The 17,650-nt window shown below is 36.6% G+C and overlaps 1 protein-coding gene across 2 annotated transcripts in view; it reads right to left on the bottom strand.

Moving 5' to 3' along the window:
• Positions 1-2,167: 2,167 nt before the first annotated feature.
• spast.S (spastin S homeolog) overlaps positions 2,168-17,650 on the bottom strand; it is a 42,170-nt gene continuing 26,687 nt past the window's right edge. The window contains 7 exon segments of one of the 2 annotated variants that reach the window (NM_001093256.1): positions 2,168-3,502; positions 12,951-12,991; positions 13,152-13,222; positions 15,021-15,100; positions 15,761-15,803; positions 16,228-16,307; positions 17,008-17,099. In NM_001093256.1, coding sequence (NP_001086725.1) covers positions 3,380-3,502; positions 12,951-12,991; positions 13,152-13,222; positions 15,021-15,100; positions 15,761-15,803; positions 16,228-16,307; positions 17,008-17,099 — 530 coding nt within the window. In that variant the 3' untranslated portion in view covers positions 2,168-3,379. 2 annotated transcript variants of the gene reach the window in all.

The following is a 17,650-nucleotide window of genomic DNA, read 5'->3' on the forward strand; positions in this document are numbered from 1 at the left end:
GCACCCATGTGTGTGTTTTTTGTTTTTAAACGCAACTTGAGAAAATGCCAAAATAGGCTAAATATTTAGAAAAACAATGGAAAGAGACAATACATGCTGCCATACAATACAAAAATCAGGGAGTTCAATTCTGTACAAACTATTGGTAAGGTCCCTTGAATGAGAATATATAGAGTTTGTATCAGAGCAGAGAGTGCATGTGCAAAGACTTGGCAGAATATGTTCACTACAGAAGTTCAATCTCAGCTAGATCACAGTTTATTTTATTACCACAAAGGTCTAGGGTTTATGAAAACAATATATATTTTTTTTTAAATTCCCCAACTGCTACACTGGATTGAATTTTGCATTGTGCAGAAAATGCATATGAAGAATAGTGGCTTAGCTCCACACGGCTTAAACATGTCAACTAGATAAATACAGAATGTATGGATGTATATATTTACATTAATTATGTATTCTCACTCAGACCAGGACTTCTTTTCCAAACACTGTTAGTGGAATACACAAGACAGTTTAATATAAAAAAAAAAAAAAAACAACATTTCAAAACATTTTTTATAAACAACTGAAAACACGCAATTTAACAAAAAACAAAACATGTAAACTTTATATTGATGAAGTTTTGTTTGACAGGAACAATCTGTTGCTATTCTTATAAGGTTTTATAACATGGCAATTGTGTCTTTTAAATGGTAGTGCCTGCTATTGGAACACGATTGATAAAAGAAGATGTCTATTGTGGTGAAAGCAGCAGATTGAAATCAAATTAGATGGAGACATTGTGGAAAGGCAACAATCATATATGGACAGATTATGCTGTAATTTGCATAGAAACTAAGGGGTTTATTTACTAAAGCCTGAATTTATGACATTTTAAAAAACCACAACCAAACTCCTTATTTATGAATAAAAATGTTTTGACTTAATCGTATTGCGGAAAAACTCGGTAAAATCATGCGAAAACCCCAAATTGCTCTACATTTTGAAGCTTTTTTCCCTGAATTGCTCAATATTTTAGCTCAAAACCCCTCGACAAGTAGGTTTTTCTGGCGAAAACCCCTGAAGAAATAACCTCAATTTGATATAAGTGCCTCTCCCATTGACATATACAGGACCTTGACAGGTCTGAGAAAGCGGATTTTCAGATGCGGTCTTTTTGCAGCATCTGGGTATAATAAATCTAGAAGATTCTACAAAAATTTCTAGTTTTCTAGTGAAAACTTTTTTTTTGAGTTTTTAACATTTGGATTTTAATAAATAAACCCCTAAATGTTTATTTAGCATGCCAATTCTAGGCTAAATGAATTAATTGATTTTTGAATAGAGAACTTTCTGTAGGTTTGTACAGGATTTCTCCCTTTAAAAAACAAATACATAGGGTTTTTCAAATTAAATGCTTCAGCTGAAAGCAATACACACATAAATAAATTGTATGCCTTACTAACCTTTCTACCAATGTGTCTACAAGGTGTATTATTTTAGACCTCATGTGAGCAGCACACACTGTTTGCATGGTCTCTACAGTTACAGTCTATATGTTTCTTGATAAAAATGGATATTAACAAGCAATAACTTACACCAGGCCTCTATGTTTACACAATTCTCTATTGCCATGTTAGTTCTAGATTCCCTAAAATTGTGAATTAACTCTAGCAGTCTATGGAACATTGTTCACATTAACAAGTTTCATTAGCGTTTCCATTAAACTGAAAGCTCAGGTGGTTAAAATACATGCAAAAAGGGTTGTAATCAACCAACATGGTCATTTTGACTTACCTCTGCCTTTTATTTTTGGCCTGTTTCACACCTTAAGCCCTCAGGTTGTGCACCTCTGGTCAAGTATTGGAATTAATATTAATTAAGCAAAAATCAGAAAGCCTTGTTTTTACTCTTGGTAAAACTTTATCAAGTTCTTATTTTTGACTCGACTTTTATTTTTCTTTTCATTTGCAGTGGCTTGAAGTCTTCCACATCACAGGAAAGCACGAATTAACAGTGGCCATTGTTTTTACCTACGTTGCCTGTATGCAATTTGCTCTGTGGAATAAAGGTGACTATACACTGTAAGATTCACTTGTTTGGCGAGATCACCAAATAAGCAAATATTTCATCAATCTGACAGAAAAATCAAGCCTGTCTATCGAGATCTGGTCGAGTTTTGGCTAGATATCGATCTGGCAGGCCCAAAATCTGCCAGTGTATGGCCACCATAAGGATTGGGATGGCTGACAGAACTAAGGGCTGCTATTGAGCAGTAACATCCTATTAATGGCTTTAGCACACAGGAATATAGGGGGAGATTTAGTCACTTGACGACTAATCGCCTCTTCTTCGTGGCGACAATATCCCCGAACTTCGTGAGGCAACTTCGGAAATCTAATCTAATGAATTATATTAAAAATGTAAAGAGACTGAATAAGGTTCCCTTCCAATCTCACCGCAGGTTAGATTTGGATCCTAGCTTGCTACAAAACACAAGGATTTTTTCAAGAACAGTCCTGTGGTACGATTTACGGAAAAAAAACAATTATGAAAAATCTGATATTTTGTATCTTCTAGGGCCATTTTTTTCGATAGAGAGAGAAAAAAATAAAAACAGATCACAGTTGACCAACCCTTACTTTTTAATAGAAAAACAAACACCATCAAGGCAGGCAATATATGACCTGCTGTGCATTATGATTATGTCAGGATACTCCGTGAATTACTCTTGGTAGTATATTTACAGGAAGAACCTAAAAGGATTTCAATTTCTGTAGTAAAGCATGCCACCTGGGTCATCACTTGTGCATATTTGCATACTTAATGCACTATGTGTTTAACCAATTCTGTGCATCTGAAAATCCTTTCATTTGGCACGTAATAAAAAAATCTACAACAGTTTTACCCTACCCCACCCAACCCTAAGGAAACTCTATGAATTTTCAAAAAGTTGCAATTAGTACATATGAAGGAGTGCCTAACATTAATTTATTACAAACAAGGGGCAGGCACAAATAAGCCTGAAACATAAAGCCAAGGCACAGGTCTTCCCATAGCCAAACTGGTAGAGATCAACAACTCTACGGCATATACCAATATCCCGCGTTTTTCCGAGTAGACTTAATTTTGAACCAAAGGCTGTAATTTCAGTTATAAGCGCTCAAAGTTAGTTAGTGCCCCACGAGTTGTTAATATCACAGGCTTTTTGTACCTTTCTTCTGCTTGCTTACTCAGTTTCTAGAAGTTTAGTGCACACATCTGAGGTTTGCTTTTTTTTTAAAGTTTTCTTTGTTTTGAAAGCTAAACTTATGCAAAGTCTCTTTGCGGTGAATTTCTTTGTAACAATCTCATCCAGCATCGCTTGATCCCTGAATAAGTTGAACAGTCTAGTCTTTTAAACAGTAGTATCACCAAAGTCCTGATTCCACCGAATGTAAGATTCCAGGGTTGAATGGCTCACACTGCACTTTATCTTCTTTAATGAACCCAGGAAATCTGAATACTTCATATTTCTCATCTAAGAAAAAAAAGTAAAGGACTAGTCATTATTTACTGCACATATGAATGCAACTGAAATTACCACTCTATTTAAGTACAGAACAATATATTTCTGTATATATAAAGAATTAAATAATTTGTAGGCCAACCTGATGCCATGTAAAAGATTGCCTAGAGGGCTCTCAGACAGGCATACTGTAGTGTCAGCACCTCCCTCTGAAAACTCAGGAAAATAAATACATTTGTGGTACTAAATCACTCCACTTAACATCAACATGCCATTGAACAGGAACGAGATCGGTGTAATAAATGGTAATGACCCATAAGCATAGGTCATTAAAACAAATACCAGACATTACAGATTTCGTTTAAAACAGGCAAAGAATATTTACCAGCCTTATGTTGAACACATGTGCATAATAATCCTTTTTAAAAAAAAAACAAAAAAACACAGCAACATTTTGATTCATGAATAAAGGAAAAATACTAAAAAGTTCATAATTAACACAATTCAGACTACATAAAACTGATTTAAGGACAAGCAATGCCAGTTGTTTCAAACGTGATGCATAATTTCTCTAGGCTACAATTAAAAGGCCAGCTAAATTAATCAATAACGCATCTTAACCCTTTAAGTGCCAGCAGAATTTCACATTTTGGTTACGCGAAATGCCAGCCGTTTTTGAAACATTTTGTGCTCTCTCACTTTAGGGGCATTTTCTGAGGGGAAACCTATAGTTTACCTAGGAAAACTATACATTGTTTTTTTCGGTAGAAACTGAGCTTTCTAAATCTGCCTGAGTTTTCATGTATTTCCACCTGTGCAAAAAAATTTATAGTGCTAAATACCAAAAAAAAAAAGAAAAATTACCATTTTTCATCGTATATCAATTTATACCAGAAAAATATTTCATTTTACGGATGAAAATCCAACTGATTTGGAAAGCCTTATGTCTCTCGAACGTGCCAATACCAGATATGTATAGTTTTAGGGAGATTTAGGACTTCTGTACCTCAAAAACTCCCGGCAGTATATTGCCGAATTTTGAAAGCACTAAGGCAGAAAACGGCATGCTTTAGATTCCAAGGCAAAAACTCCTGAAACCGTAGGTTTACCCCAGAAAACCATACATTTTTGAAAAGTACACATTCTGCCGATTACAAAATGGGTAACTATGTCTCTCTACTCCCAACTACCAAACATAAAAGCTTGTCTGAACATAGCGGTTTTTCAAAAAAAAATTCAAAATTCTGAAAAATCATTTCAAAGGTTTTATTTTGCTGCTCCGCATATCCCAAACTATATTAGGTACCAAGAAAAAGCACCTGAAATATGATTGCCAGGGGTCCACTGAACAGTTTGATACCCATTATGCATTGGTTTACCAAAGTATCTGGCATTTAGAGACACCAATATGAAGTTAGCACATCCAAATTGATCAGGACTTTACTTCAGCTACTGAGAAATCAACACATTGACTGCATTTTTTTTGGGGTAAAAACACAGAAATATATGTTTACCCCCAAACCCATATATTTTTGGAAAGTACACATTCTACCGAATCTAAAATGGGTACCCATGCCTTTCTGCTCCAAACTACTGAGTCGCAAGGCTTTCCCAAAATTGTCGGTTTTGGTGAAATATGTGAAAATTGCCTCAAACCTTCAACTTCCCAGCACCATATCACCCATGTATCATTATGCACTAAGAAAAAGCACCCTAAATATGATTGCCATGGTTCCTCTGAACATTTTGGTGGCCATTGTTCATAGGTTTACCAAAGTATCTGGCATTTAGAGGCCCCAAAATGAAGTTAGCGCATACAAACAGTCCCGTGGGTAACTTCAGCTAATGAAAAATCAACACATTGACTGCATTTTTGTGGGGTAAAAACACAGAAATATATGTTTACCCCAAAACCCATATATTTTTGGAAAGTACACATTCTACCGAATCTAAAATGGGTACCCATGCCTTTCTGCTCCAAACTACTGAGTCGCAAGGCTTTCCCACAATTGTCGGTTTTGGTGAAATATGTGAAAATTGCCTCAAACCTTCAACTTCTCAGCACCATATCACCCATGTATCGTTATGCACCAAGAAAAAGCACCCTAAATATGATTGCCAGGGTTCCTCCAAACAGTTTGGTGGCCATTGTTCATAGGTTTACCAAAGTATCTGGCATTTAGAGGCCCCAAAATGAAGTTAGCGCATACAAACAGTCCCGTGGGTAACTTCAGCTAATGAAAAATCAACACATTGACTGCATTTTTGTGGGGTAAAAACACAGAAATATATGTTTACCCCCAAAACCCATATATTTTTGGAAAGTACACATTCTACCGAATCTAAAATGGGTACCCATGCCTTTCTGCTCCAAACTACTGAGTCGCAAGGCTTTCCCACAATTGTCGGTTTTGGTGAAATATGTGAAAATTGCCTCAAACCTTCAACTTCTCAGCACCATATCACCCATGTATCGTTATGCACCAAGAAAAAGCACCCTAAATATGATTGCCAGGGTTCCTCCAAACAGTTTGGTGGCCATTGTTCATAGGTTTACCAAAGTATCTGGCATTTAGAGGCCCCAAATGAAGTTAGCGCATACAAACAGTCCCGTGGGTAACTTCGGCTAATGAAAAATCAACACATTGACTGCATTTTTGTGGGGTAAAAACACAGAAATATATGTTTACCCCCAAAACCCATATATTTTTGGAAAGTACACATTCTACCGAATCTAAAATGGGTACCCATGCCTTTCTGCTCCAAACTACTGAGTCGCAAGGCTTTCCCACAATTGTCGGTTTTGGTGAAATATCTGAAAATTGCCTCAAAGCTTCAACTTCCCAGCACCATATCACCCATGTGTCATTATGCACCAAGAAAAAGCACCCTAAATATGATTGCCAGGGTTCCTCTGAACAGTTTGGTGGCCATTGTTCATAGGTTTACCAAAGTATCTGGCATTTAGAGGCCCCAAAATGAAGTTAGCGCATACAAACAGTCCCGTGGGTAACTTCAGCTAATGCAAAATCAACACATTGACTGCATTTTTGTGGGGTAAAAACACAGAAATATATGTTTACCCCCCAAACCCATATATTTTTGGAAAGTACACATTCTACCGAATCTAAAATGGGTACCCATGCCTTTCTGCTCCAAACTACTGAGTCGCAAGGCTTTCCCACAATTGTCGGTTTTGGTGAAATATCTGAAAATTGCCTCAAAGCTTCAACTTCTCAGCACCATATCACCCATGTATCGTTACGCACCAAGAAAAAGCACCCTAAATATGATTGCCAGGGTTCCTCCAAACAGTTTGGTGGCCATTGTTCATAGGTTTACCAAAGTATCTGGCATTTAGAGGCCTCAAAATGAAGTTAGCGCAGACAAATAGTCCTGTAGGTAACTTCATCTAATGAGAAATCAACACATTGACTGCATTTTTGTGGGGTAAAAACACAGAAATATATGTTTGCCCCCCAAAACCCATATAGTTTTGGAAAGTACACATTCTACCGAATCTAAAATGGGTACCCATGCCTTTCTGCTCCAAACTACTGAGTCGCAAGGCTTTCCCAAAGTTGTCAGTTTTGGTGAAATATCTGAAAATTGCCTCAAAGCTTCAACTTCCCAGCACTATATCACCCATGTATCATTACGTACTAAGAAAAAGCACCCTAAATATGATTGCCAGGGTTCCTCTGAACATTTTGGTGGCCATTGTTCATAAGTTTACCAAAGTATCTGGCATTTAGAGGCCCCAAAATGAAGTTAGCGCATACAAACAGTTCCGTGGGTAACTTCAGCTAATGAAAAATCAACACATTGACTGCATTTTTGTGGGGTAAAAACACAGAAATATATGTTTGCCCCCCAAAACCCATATAGTTTTGGAAAGTACACATTCTACCGAATCTAAAATGGGTACCCATGCCTTTCTGCTCCAAACTACTGAGTCGCAAGGCTTTGCCAAATTTGGCGGTTTTGGTGAAATATCTGGAAATTGCCTCAAAGCTTCAACTTTCCAGCATCGTATTGTCCATGTATCATTACCAGCATAAAGCATCCTAAATATAAACATAGGGGTCTACTAAACAGTTTGATGCCCAATGTGCATAGATATACCAAACTTTGTGGCGCACAGAGACCCCCAAATGACAATATGTATAGACATTTTCACGGCTGACGCGCTGGCTGCTTCAATATAACCACCTGGTGTGTGTATTATGTGACATTAGACCACCTAACAGTACAGAGACCCCAGAAAACCATATATTTTCAGAAAGTACACATTCTGACGAATCCAATATGGGTAAATAAGTGTTTCTACTGCAAACTGCCAAACTGCAAAGCAATGCTGAAAATAACAGTTTTTATCAAATTTCAGAAAATCGTCACAAAGCTTGAATTCTACCCCATTATATGCCACACATTTCGTAACTTATCAGCATAAAACATCCTAAATATGAACGCCAGGGGTCTACTGAACACTTTGATGCCCAATATGCATAGATATACCAAACTATGTGGCGCACAGAGACCCCCAAATGACAATAGTGTATATACATTTTCACGGCTGACGCGCTGGCTGCTGCAATATAAGCACCTGGTGTGTGTATTATGCAACATTAGACCCCCCTAACAGTACAGAGACCCCAGAAAACCATATATTTTCAGAAAGTACACATTCTGACGAATCCAATATGGGTAAATAAGTGTTTCTACTGCAAACTGCCAAACTGCAAAGCAATGCTGAACATAACGGTTTTTATTAAATTTCTGAAAATCGTCACAAAGCTTGAATTTTACCCCATTATATGCCACACATTTCGTAACGTATCAGCATAAAACATCCTAAATATGAACGCCAGGGGTCTACTGAACACTTTGATGCCCAATATGCATAGATATACCAAACTATGTGGCGCACAGAGACCCCCAAATGACAATAGTGTATATACATTTTCACGGCTGACGCGCTGGCTGCTGCAATATAAGCACCTGGTGTGTGTATTATGCAACATTAGACCCCCCTAACAGTACAGAGACCCCAGAAAACCATATATTTTCAGAAAGTACACATTCTGACGAATCCAATATGGGTAAATAAGTGTTTCTACTGCAAACTGCCAAACTGCAAAGCAATGCTGAACATAACGGTTTTTATCAAATTTCGGAAAATCGTCACAAAGCTTGAATTCTACCCCATTATATGCCACACATTTCGTAACTTATCAGCATAAAACATCCTAAATATGAACGCCAGGGGTCTACTGAACACTTTGATGCCCAGTATGCATAGATATACCAAACTATGTGGCGCACAGAGACCCCCAAATGACAATAGTGTATATACATTTTCACGGCTGATGCGCTGGCTGCTGCAATATAAGCACCTGGTGTGTGTATTATGCGACATTAGACCCCCCCAACAGTACACAGACCCCAGAAAACCATATATTTTCAGAAAGTACACTTTCTGACGAATCCAATATGGGTAAATAAGTGTTTCTACTGCAAACTGCCAAACTGCAAAGCAATGCTGAACCTAACGGTTTTTATCAAATTTCTGAAAATCGTCACAAAGCTTGAATTTTACCCCATTATATGCCACACATTTCGTAACGTATCAGCATAAAACATCCTAAATATGAACGCCAGGGGTCTACTGAACACTTTGATGCCCAATATGCATAGATATACCAAACTATGTGGCGCACAGAGACCCCCAAATGACAATAGTGTATATACATTTTCACGGCTGACGCGCTGGCTGCTGCAATATGAGCACCTGGTGTGTGTATTATGCGACATTAGACCCCCCTAACAGTACAGAGACCCCAGAAAACCATATATTTTCAGAAAGTACACATTCTGACGAATCCAATATGGGTAAATAAGTGTTTCTACTGCAAACTGCCAAACTGCAAAGCAATGCTGAACATAACGGTTTTTATCAAATTTCTGAAAATCGTCACAAAGCTTGAATTTTACCCCATTATATGCCACACATTTCGTAACGTATCAGCATAAAACATCCTAAATATGAACGCCAGGGGTCTACTGAACACTTTGATGCCCAATATGCATAGATATACCAAACTATGTGGCGCACAGAGACCCCCAAATGACAATAGTGTATATACATTTTCACGGCTGACGCGCTGGCTGCTGCAATATGAGCACCTCGTGTGTGTATTATGCGACATTAGACCCCCCTAACAGTACAGAGACCCCAGAAAACCATATATTTTCAGAAAGTACACATTCTGACGAATCCAATATGGGTAAATAAGTGTTTCTACTGCAAACTGCCAAACTGCAAAGCAATGCTGAACGTAACGGTTTTTATCAAATTTCTGAAAATCGTCACAAAGCTTCAATTCTACCCCATTATATGCCACACATTTCGTAACTTATCAGCATAAAACATCCTAAATATGAACGCCAGGGGTCTACTGAACACTTTGATGCCCAATATGCATAGATATACCAAACTATGTGGCGCACAGAGACCCCCAAATGGATATATAGTAGAAAAAATTTACAAGGCAAAACAAAATAAGGCAGTAAAGAGTGAAATGCAAAAAAAATCCAATAAAACCACAAAAATCAATGTTTTTTTTTCCAGACTAGTGTTATCGGCCGTCAGAATCACAGTTTGAATATTTTAGCTGGGCCAAACAGGTTATACGGCTAGAAACAAGTGAACACAACATACGCAGAGCTGAAAATGCAATAAAATGGCTAAAAATTCAATAAAATGGCTAAAAATGCACCAAAATACCCAAAATTGCAATATAATCACCGAAATAACATACAAAAGGTATTGCACAGTACGGTTAGCGAATACGCTATTCGTAATGGCAATAAAACATTTTTTTCAGCCAAAAAAAGAAACGATGCGATAAGAAAAAAAAAAAAAAAGCCACAATGCCATGTATGTGCGTGTGCATGTGTACAAATGGTAAATTACATGTTATGTGCGCGTGTGTGCGTGTGCACGTGTGTGTAAGTGCAGTGAGTGTAAGTGACCCCCCCAATCCCCAAAAATGTATGTGTAAGTGTGTGTAAGTGTGAATCTAAGTGTGTATTACTGTAATAAGTGTGTGTTGGTGTGTTTGTGTGTGTAATTGTTGCACTAACCTGAAAAAGTCGCTGGAGACTGTTGCACACGATCAGGAAGAGCCTCTGGAAGAAATCTGCGACGTCTTCTGTGTCCCTGTGCTGTGGGGGCGGAGATCTACGGCGCGGTGTAGGCTGCAGCAGCAGGACACGTAAGTAACACGTGCCTGCTGCTGTTTTTGGGCCCCTGGGCGATCGCGCCCCAGGGGCCACTCGATCCCCTGCTCTGCTCGTTGCCTAGGGGCAGGGGATCGTGAAGGAGCGGAGCGAGCGGCTCTAACAGCCGCTCCTCCGCTCGCAAACCCGGAAGTGCTGCAGAACGTAGAATCTACGATCTGTGGCACTTTGGTCCTTTGATCCACAGAACGTAGATTCTACGTTCTGTGGCACTTAAAGGGTTAATAACCTGTCATAGTGCTGCTGTACCAATTCCCATTCAAAGCAGGGCCTTGCCAGTTACCATCCAGAATTCTACCTTCCTCAAAAAGGGCTACTGGGGTGGGTTACGCATGCAATATTATGTCATCTCAGGGGGAAAGTACTTCTGCATAGTGAAAGAAAATATAATTCTAAGCAACAGAACATCAATTAATGGTCAGTTGTTTTTAATATATTAGCTATTCAAATAGTATCTGACTGGATGGTTACACTTTCTGCACTCCTTTGACAACTAAAGTCAGACAACTGATCTGACTTTATTTCAAGAGTCAGACCTAGGAATAAGAAAGATAAACATACATTGCTTTCAACAACATTACACTTACAAATTAGGTTTAAAGAAATGAATGATTTCAAAGTTATGTATATTAAAAAAGTGCTTAAAATGACATGTTTTCAGTTTTTGGGTGGAGAAAACCTTTTAAGTATCCACAGTCTGTTGGCACATGCTATGAGAAACTTATTTTATCCATATATATATATATATATATATATATATATATATATATATATATATATATATATATATATATATATATATATATAATTTTACATAATATATACAGTTGTGCTCAGAATAATAGCAGTGTGTTTTTTTAAAAAAAAAGACAAAGCTTAAAATATTTATAATAGTTTTTATTTTGCATAAATGCAAATGCATTAGGAACACTGCACATTCTTATTCCAAATCAAAACATGAAGAAAAATGTATCAAATTTGTGTTATTCCTTTAGAGAAAGTTAAGAAATGGGAATATGAGGCTGCTCTAAAAAAATAGCAGGGTCTGCATTCTTCTTTACAAACAAACATTCACTGTATAAAGTGAAAAATGTTTCAAGATTTTGCTTTCCTTAGAAACCCTGCTTATACAACTAAATATTAGTTCAGTGATTCAGAGAGACTGCTGCACATCTGTGTTACATGGAGTCGACCAACTTCTGGCACCTGTTACATTACACATTTCTTCTGCATTTCTTGGTTTTGCCTCACAAACAGGCTTTTTATGTCACCCACAAATTTTCTATTGGATTAAGGTCTGGGGATTGGGCTGGCCACTGCATAACATTAATCTCGTTGTTCTGGAACCAGGATGTTGCTCATGTACTGGTGTGTTTGGGGTTGTTGTCTTGTTGAAACAACCATTTCTAGGGCATTTCCTCTTCAGCATATGGCAACATTTTGATGTATTGAAACTGATCAACAATCCCTGGTAGAAAATAAATAGGCCCAACACCAAAGTATTCGAAAAATCCCCATGTCATGATGCTTGCACCACCATGCTTCAATGTCTTCACAATGTACTGTGGCTTGAATTCAGTGTTTGGGGGTCATCTGACAAACTAACTGTGGCCCCTAGACCCAAAAATAACAATCTTGCTTTCATCAGTCCAAAAATGTTGCATCATTTCTCTTTAGGCCAGTCAATGTGTTCTTTGGCAAATTGTAACCTCTTCAGCAAGTCTTGGCTTCACATAGGCGTCTTCTAATTGTAACAGTACTCACAGGTAACTTTAGACCTTCTTTGAACTTCCTGGAGCTGATCACTAGTTGCCATTTTTGCTATTCTTCTATCCATTCGAATGGTAGTTTTCTGTTTTCTTCCATGACTTTCAGGTTTTGGTTGCCATTTTAAAGCATTTGAGATCATTTTAGCTGAGCAGCCTATCATTTTCTGCACTTCTTTATACGTTTTACCCTCTCCAATTAACTTTTTAATCAAAGTACACTGTTCTTCTGAACAATGTCTGGAACTAGCCATTTTACTCAGCTTTTCAGAGAGAAATGCACTATAACCAGCATGCAAATCATTTGTTGCCTTCCTTCCTTAATAACTAGTAGCATGCAAATATTCAAAATGGTGTGGTCATGCATACCTTAACCTCATAAAACTACATACCTCACTAGCAGCCATATTTTTCACTTGTTCGGGTTTTAACTCTATAAAACGGAAAAAGAAATGTTAGGTAGATTGTTATTATGACCCCATACCAGCACATTAACAACAGTCTTTGCTACCTTGCATGCAATACATTTGTTTAACACTGCTACTGCTAGACTAAATTAGAATGTTAAATTTAAAAAGTGCAATGAAGCTTACCTCTGATTGGTCCCAAAGCAGCATCTTTTGCCAAAGCTGTTATATCGCTCCCAGAGTATCCTTCCGTCAGCCTACAGCACAAATACATGCCAGTAAACACATCTGACAGTTAATTCTTAATCACTTAATAACAATGAAATGTTTACATCAAAATGATTATCTGAATTATTTGGTGATGTTTAACAAGTGCTTATTCAATGATTTATCGTGTTTGATTTCAGACAATCAGGTTAAACTTTAGAAGCTGCATACACATTTCAAACTAGAATATCATGGTAATATCTGTAACCGTCTGCTTTCAATCATGTGATTACATAACTGCTACTACTTCCTTTTTTTATCTGATGGTGTACTACCTCAATCATCTAAGATTACTATATAATTGTTATTATAGAATAATATTTGATATTCTTATATAATGCACCTTAGAGGATAAGTAAACCTTAAAATAAGTAAATGTAAAATAGATGAGTGCTATTCTAAGCGCTTTTGTAATTTATATTCATTATTTATTTTCTTTTGATTCAAAGATATTAAGGGATACATGTGCTGTTAATATGAAGGAATTTTGTTACAACAATGCTACCTCCTAGTCAGTCAGAAAGAGGATGCTCTGATGTTCTTCTCTTAGCAGAAGAACATAAGAGCAGCCTCTTTATTTCTCCTGACAACTTCCTTTACTACTTTGTGGTCAGAAAATGACCAGCAGGTGGCGATGTTGTAACAAAATTCATTCATATTAACAGTACATGTATCCCTTAATATCTTGTCATAAAAAGAAAATAAACAATGAATGTAAATTACAAAAGAGCTTAGAATAGCACTCATCTATTTTACATTAACTTATTTTAAAGGTTTACTTATCCTTTAATAGTGGATCAACAAAGTCTATCTCAGGAAGATTTTATAATTTTTGAATGGAAAAAAAAATGCATACTTGAACTCTATTTGTACTTTACCTATGTTTCTATAACAAAACATATAGTAAAGCACCATCTCTCTAAACATTGGTCCCCAAATGGTGGAGCTGCCCTCCTAGTAAAGCATGGAGCAGTGGCATGGGGCTCATCTACTAAAGATGAAATTTTGGAAGAAAACACAGTTGAAATGTTAATTAGGTGAGAACTGTGGTGACCACTTACTGTATGTGCTGTCCTAAGCATTCTTGGAACTATAACAGAATAACAGATACACTAATATTTTATATAGAAGTCCTGACCAAAGGTTGGACCTTCTAACGTAAAACTAAAGTAATTGATCTTTATTTTGTATTTTTGTTTTGGCTTTTCGCTCAGCAGCTTTTTCCTTCCAATTTATCCAAGCAACTAAGCAGTGATTTTAATTCAAGACTTAAACAAGAATAGGAGAGGGCCTGAATAAGACATAAGTAATGTAATAAAAAATAAATAAAAATGTAGTGATCATATTTCTGACTTCAGGGGTCAGTGCCCCATATGATGGCTGGAAAGAAGCAAAAGAAGGTGGGACACTGCTCAAAAATAATACATAAATACCAATTCAAAAGTTGCTAAGAACAGGACATTCTATAACAATGGTCCCCAATTTTTTTTTATCCTTGAGCCACATTTAAATGTAGAAAAAGTTGAAGAGAAGCAATCATGCAAAAAGTTCCTAGGGGTGCAAAATATGGGATTTGATTGGTAATTAGGTACCCCCTTTGTGGACTTGCAGCCTACAGAAGACTCTTGTTTGGGCATACACGTTTTTATACCACCAAAACTTGCCTTCGAGCAACTTCCAAGGGGTCGGAAAACAATATGTTGCTCACAAGACATTGGTTGGGGATCACTTCTATAAAAATACTAAAAGTTAACTGAAAGGTGAACTACCCCTTTAACTAGTACTTACCTAGATAACTGAGTCAGTTCCTTCTCACTCAGTGGGTTGCCTTGTTTACTCAGAAGATTTTTGAGAAGTACTAGTCTAGTCTAGAATGTGATAAAGAAAAAAATTTACTTTTTAATATATTATCGTTTTGAAAGGTATGCATCCATAATAAATATTCTCAATCACAATGTACAGTGCTTTTCTTTTTCTGACAAAGGTAATAAAGTGAACTGGATATGTTAATGACTTCACGCTGCTGGGTTTTTTCTGTGTGGCTTCTATAAAGCAGGGTCTTTAGCTCTGAACATTAGGCTTTTCAGTTACACTTAGACATTAGTACAGGCGTCTAAGTAGTCTGTTCAAATTGCCATTTCACGATATATTGTTTTGCCAAGATCCCTTGCAGACGAGTCAGTGGACAGTGAGCAGCTATGAAAATAAATTTGTAAAACTCTAACAGAAGCAATTTGTAAGGAATTGACCTATATGAGCTTGTTGGACTGTTTACAGCGCTATGATATTAATATGACTTAAGGAAAGCCTTTGTGTTACTAATCAACTTTATCACATTTGATCAAATATTAGACAGGGTTAATTAAGGGGAATACATTATATACATTTAGGGGGTTATTTATCAAAGGTCGAATTTTAGACCAATTTACCAATCGAGCTTTAGTAAATCTGCCCCTTAATATTTCATTTTAACAATAGGGATATAAAAATAAGGTTTATTTATCAGATTAAGAAACAGTAATGGTTACCTCTTCATTTGGTAAAGCTACATATACCCTCTTGGTGAATCTCCTGCAAATAAAGTGAATTTTTTAATATTATGTTTTCATAAATTATTCCACAAAAAAATTAAAAAATCAGCATCCTATTTGTCCTGGTTTCTCTCCAACTTCCAATGATATAATACTGAATGGATGGACACTGAATGTAACAACTATGCCTGTAATTAACTGCCACCAAATCATACACTGCTATTTATGCTGAAGGCAAATGTGAGCTAGATATATTTATTAAAAACAAAAAAACCCAGTGGTAGCTATGTGAGAATGAGGTTAGTATCCAGGAATACTTTCGGAAAGCAAGATTTGCAGTGACACTCCTGTCATATGAAGAATGTCTAGTCACATTTGACGGGACAAAATAATTATTACAGTAGCCCAGAAAAAACAATATCAACAACTAATGAAATTAGCACTTCTCTGAAAGATTTGAGCACCTGAGAACTGCATCATCTAGTTCCTGTGGTCTGTTAGTTGCTCCCATAACAAGAACTCTGTCATCTCCTCCAGACTGTACCTGCATTGAAAGTCACAATCATTACGTTAAGAAAAAAAAATGAAACTTTTAAAGACATTAAATAGTAAAGGAATCACCATAATTTATTTATATAGTGCCAGCAAGTCATACAGCACTTTACAGTAAGAGTATAAACGTATATAACTACAATAAACATCTGTTATATAGTGAGCCCTGTTTGTAAATCAACAAATATGTAAAAAAAATCACTTGTACATCATATCAGAGCTGAGGTAGACAAAAATGGGGAGTTCAACTTGCTGTATATCACCTAAGCTAAAATCAGCAGCACACAGACATTTTCTTATGCAAAGTGATTTATTAGCCCATGTACAAAATATATCAAGACTTCATAAAGGTCAAAGTGGGGCCAGAAACATTGCCTGAATCAGACTATTCATGAAAAAACACTTTTCATAAGAAACATCAGGGTGCTGCTGGATTTTTAGCTTGTTCATCATATCCGAAATGTTGTCATAAGCTTTGAGGCTTACCTGTATAAAAGAGCAGAGCTCCAAAAGGTATATGCCAGATCTAGCTTAATTGAAAAGTAAAAGCGAGTTTATGCCCTATGCCTAGTTACAAATAGAATCCTAGAGTCATACTTCACTACTTCATTGTGAGGATTAAAAAATAAATAAATAAACCTCTCTTTTACAATACCACTGTCCACATCAGTCCACAAACGTCTATTACTTACACCATCAAATTCTATTAGAAACTCTGTTTTCAGTCGTCTGCTTGCATCATGCTCCCCTTCTCTTCTTTCACATAAAAGACTATCAACCTCATCTGCAAAAATAAAACAGTATTACATTAAAAAATATGTAGTGTTACATGAAGGCACAACTTATTGAAATAGTTGAAACTGAGTGGAATTGTCAAATATGGGGGTCACAAAGTGAACTTTGGCACTGCCTGCTACATGCTGGGGACATGGCAGCCACTACACCAACAATTTGTTCTTTTTCATGCTTCACTTTGTACACACTACACGAAATTATATACACTGCCTTGCAAAAGTATTCACCCCCTTGGCTTTTTACCTATTTTGTTACATTCCAACCTGTAATTTAAGTTTCTTAATCTTATTTTAGGTGATGGATCTGTACAAAATAGTCTAAGTTGGTGACGTGAAATGAGAAAAATGTATATAAAAAAAGTATTTAAAAAAATTAAATAAAAAACTGTAAATTGCCATGTGCATATGTATTCACCCCCTTTGCCATGAAGTCCCTAAAAAATCTTGGTGCATTCAATTACCTTCAAAAGTCACATTATTAGTAAAATGAAGACCACCTGTGTGCAATCTAAGTGTCACATGATCTGTAAGTATAAACACA

Source organism: Xenopus laevis, chromosome 5S (assembly GCF_017654675.1).
Source record: "Xenopus laevis strain J_2021 chromosome 5S, Xenopus_laevis_v10.1, whole genome shotgun sequence".
NCBI lineage: Eukaryota > Metazoa > Chordata > Amphibia > Anura > Pipidae > Xenopus > Xenopus laevis.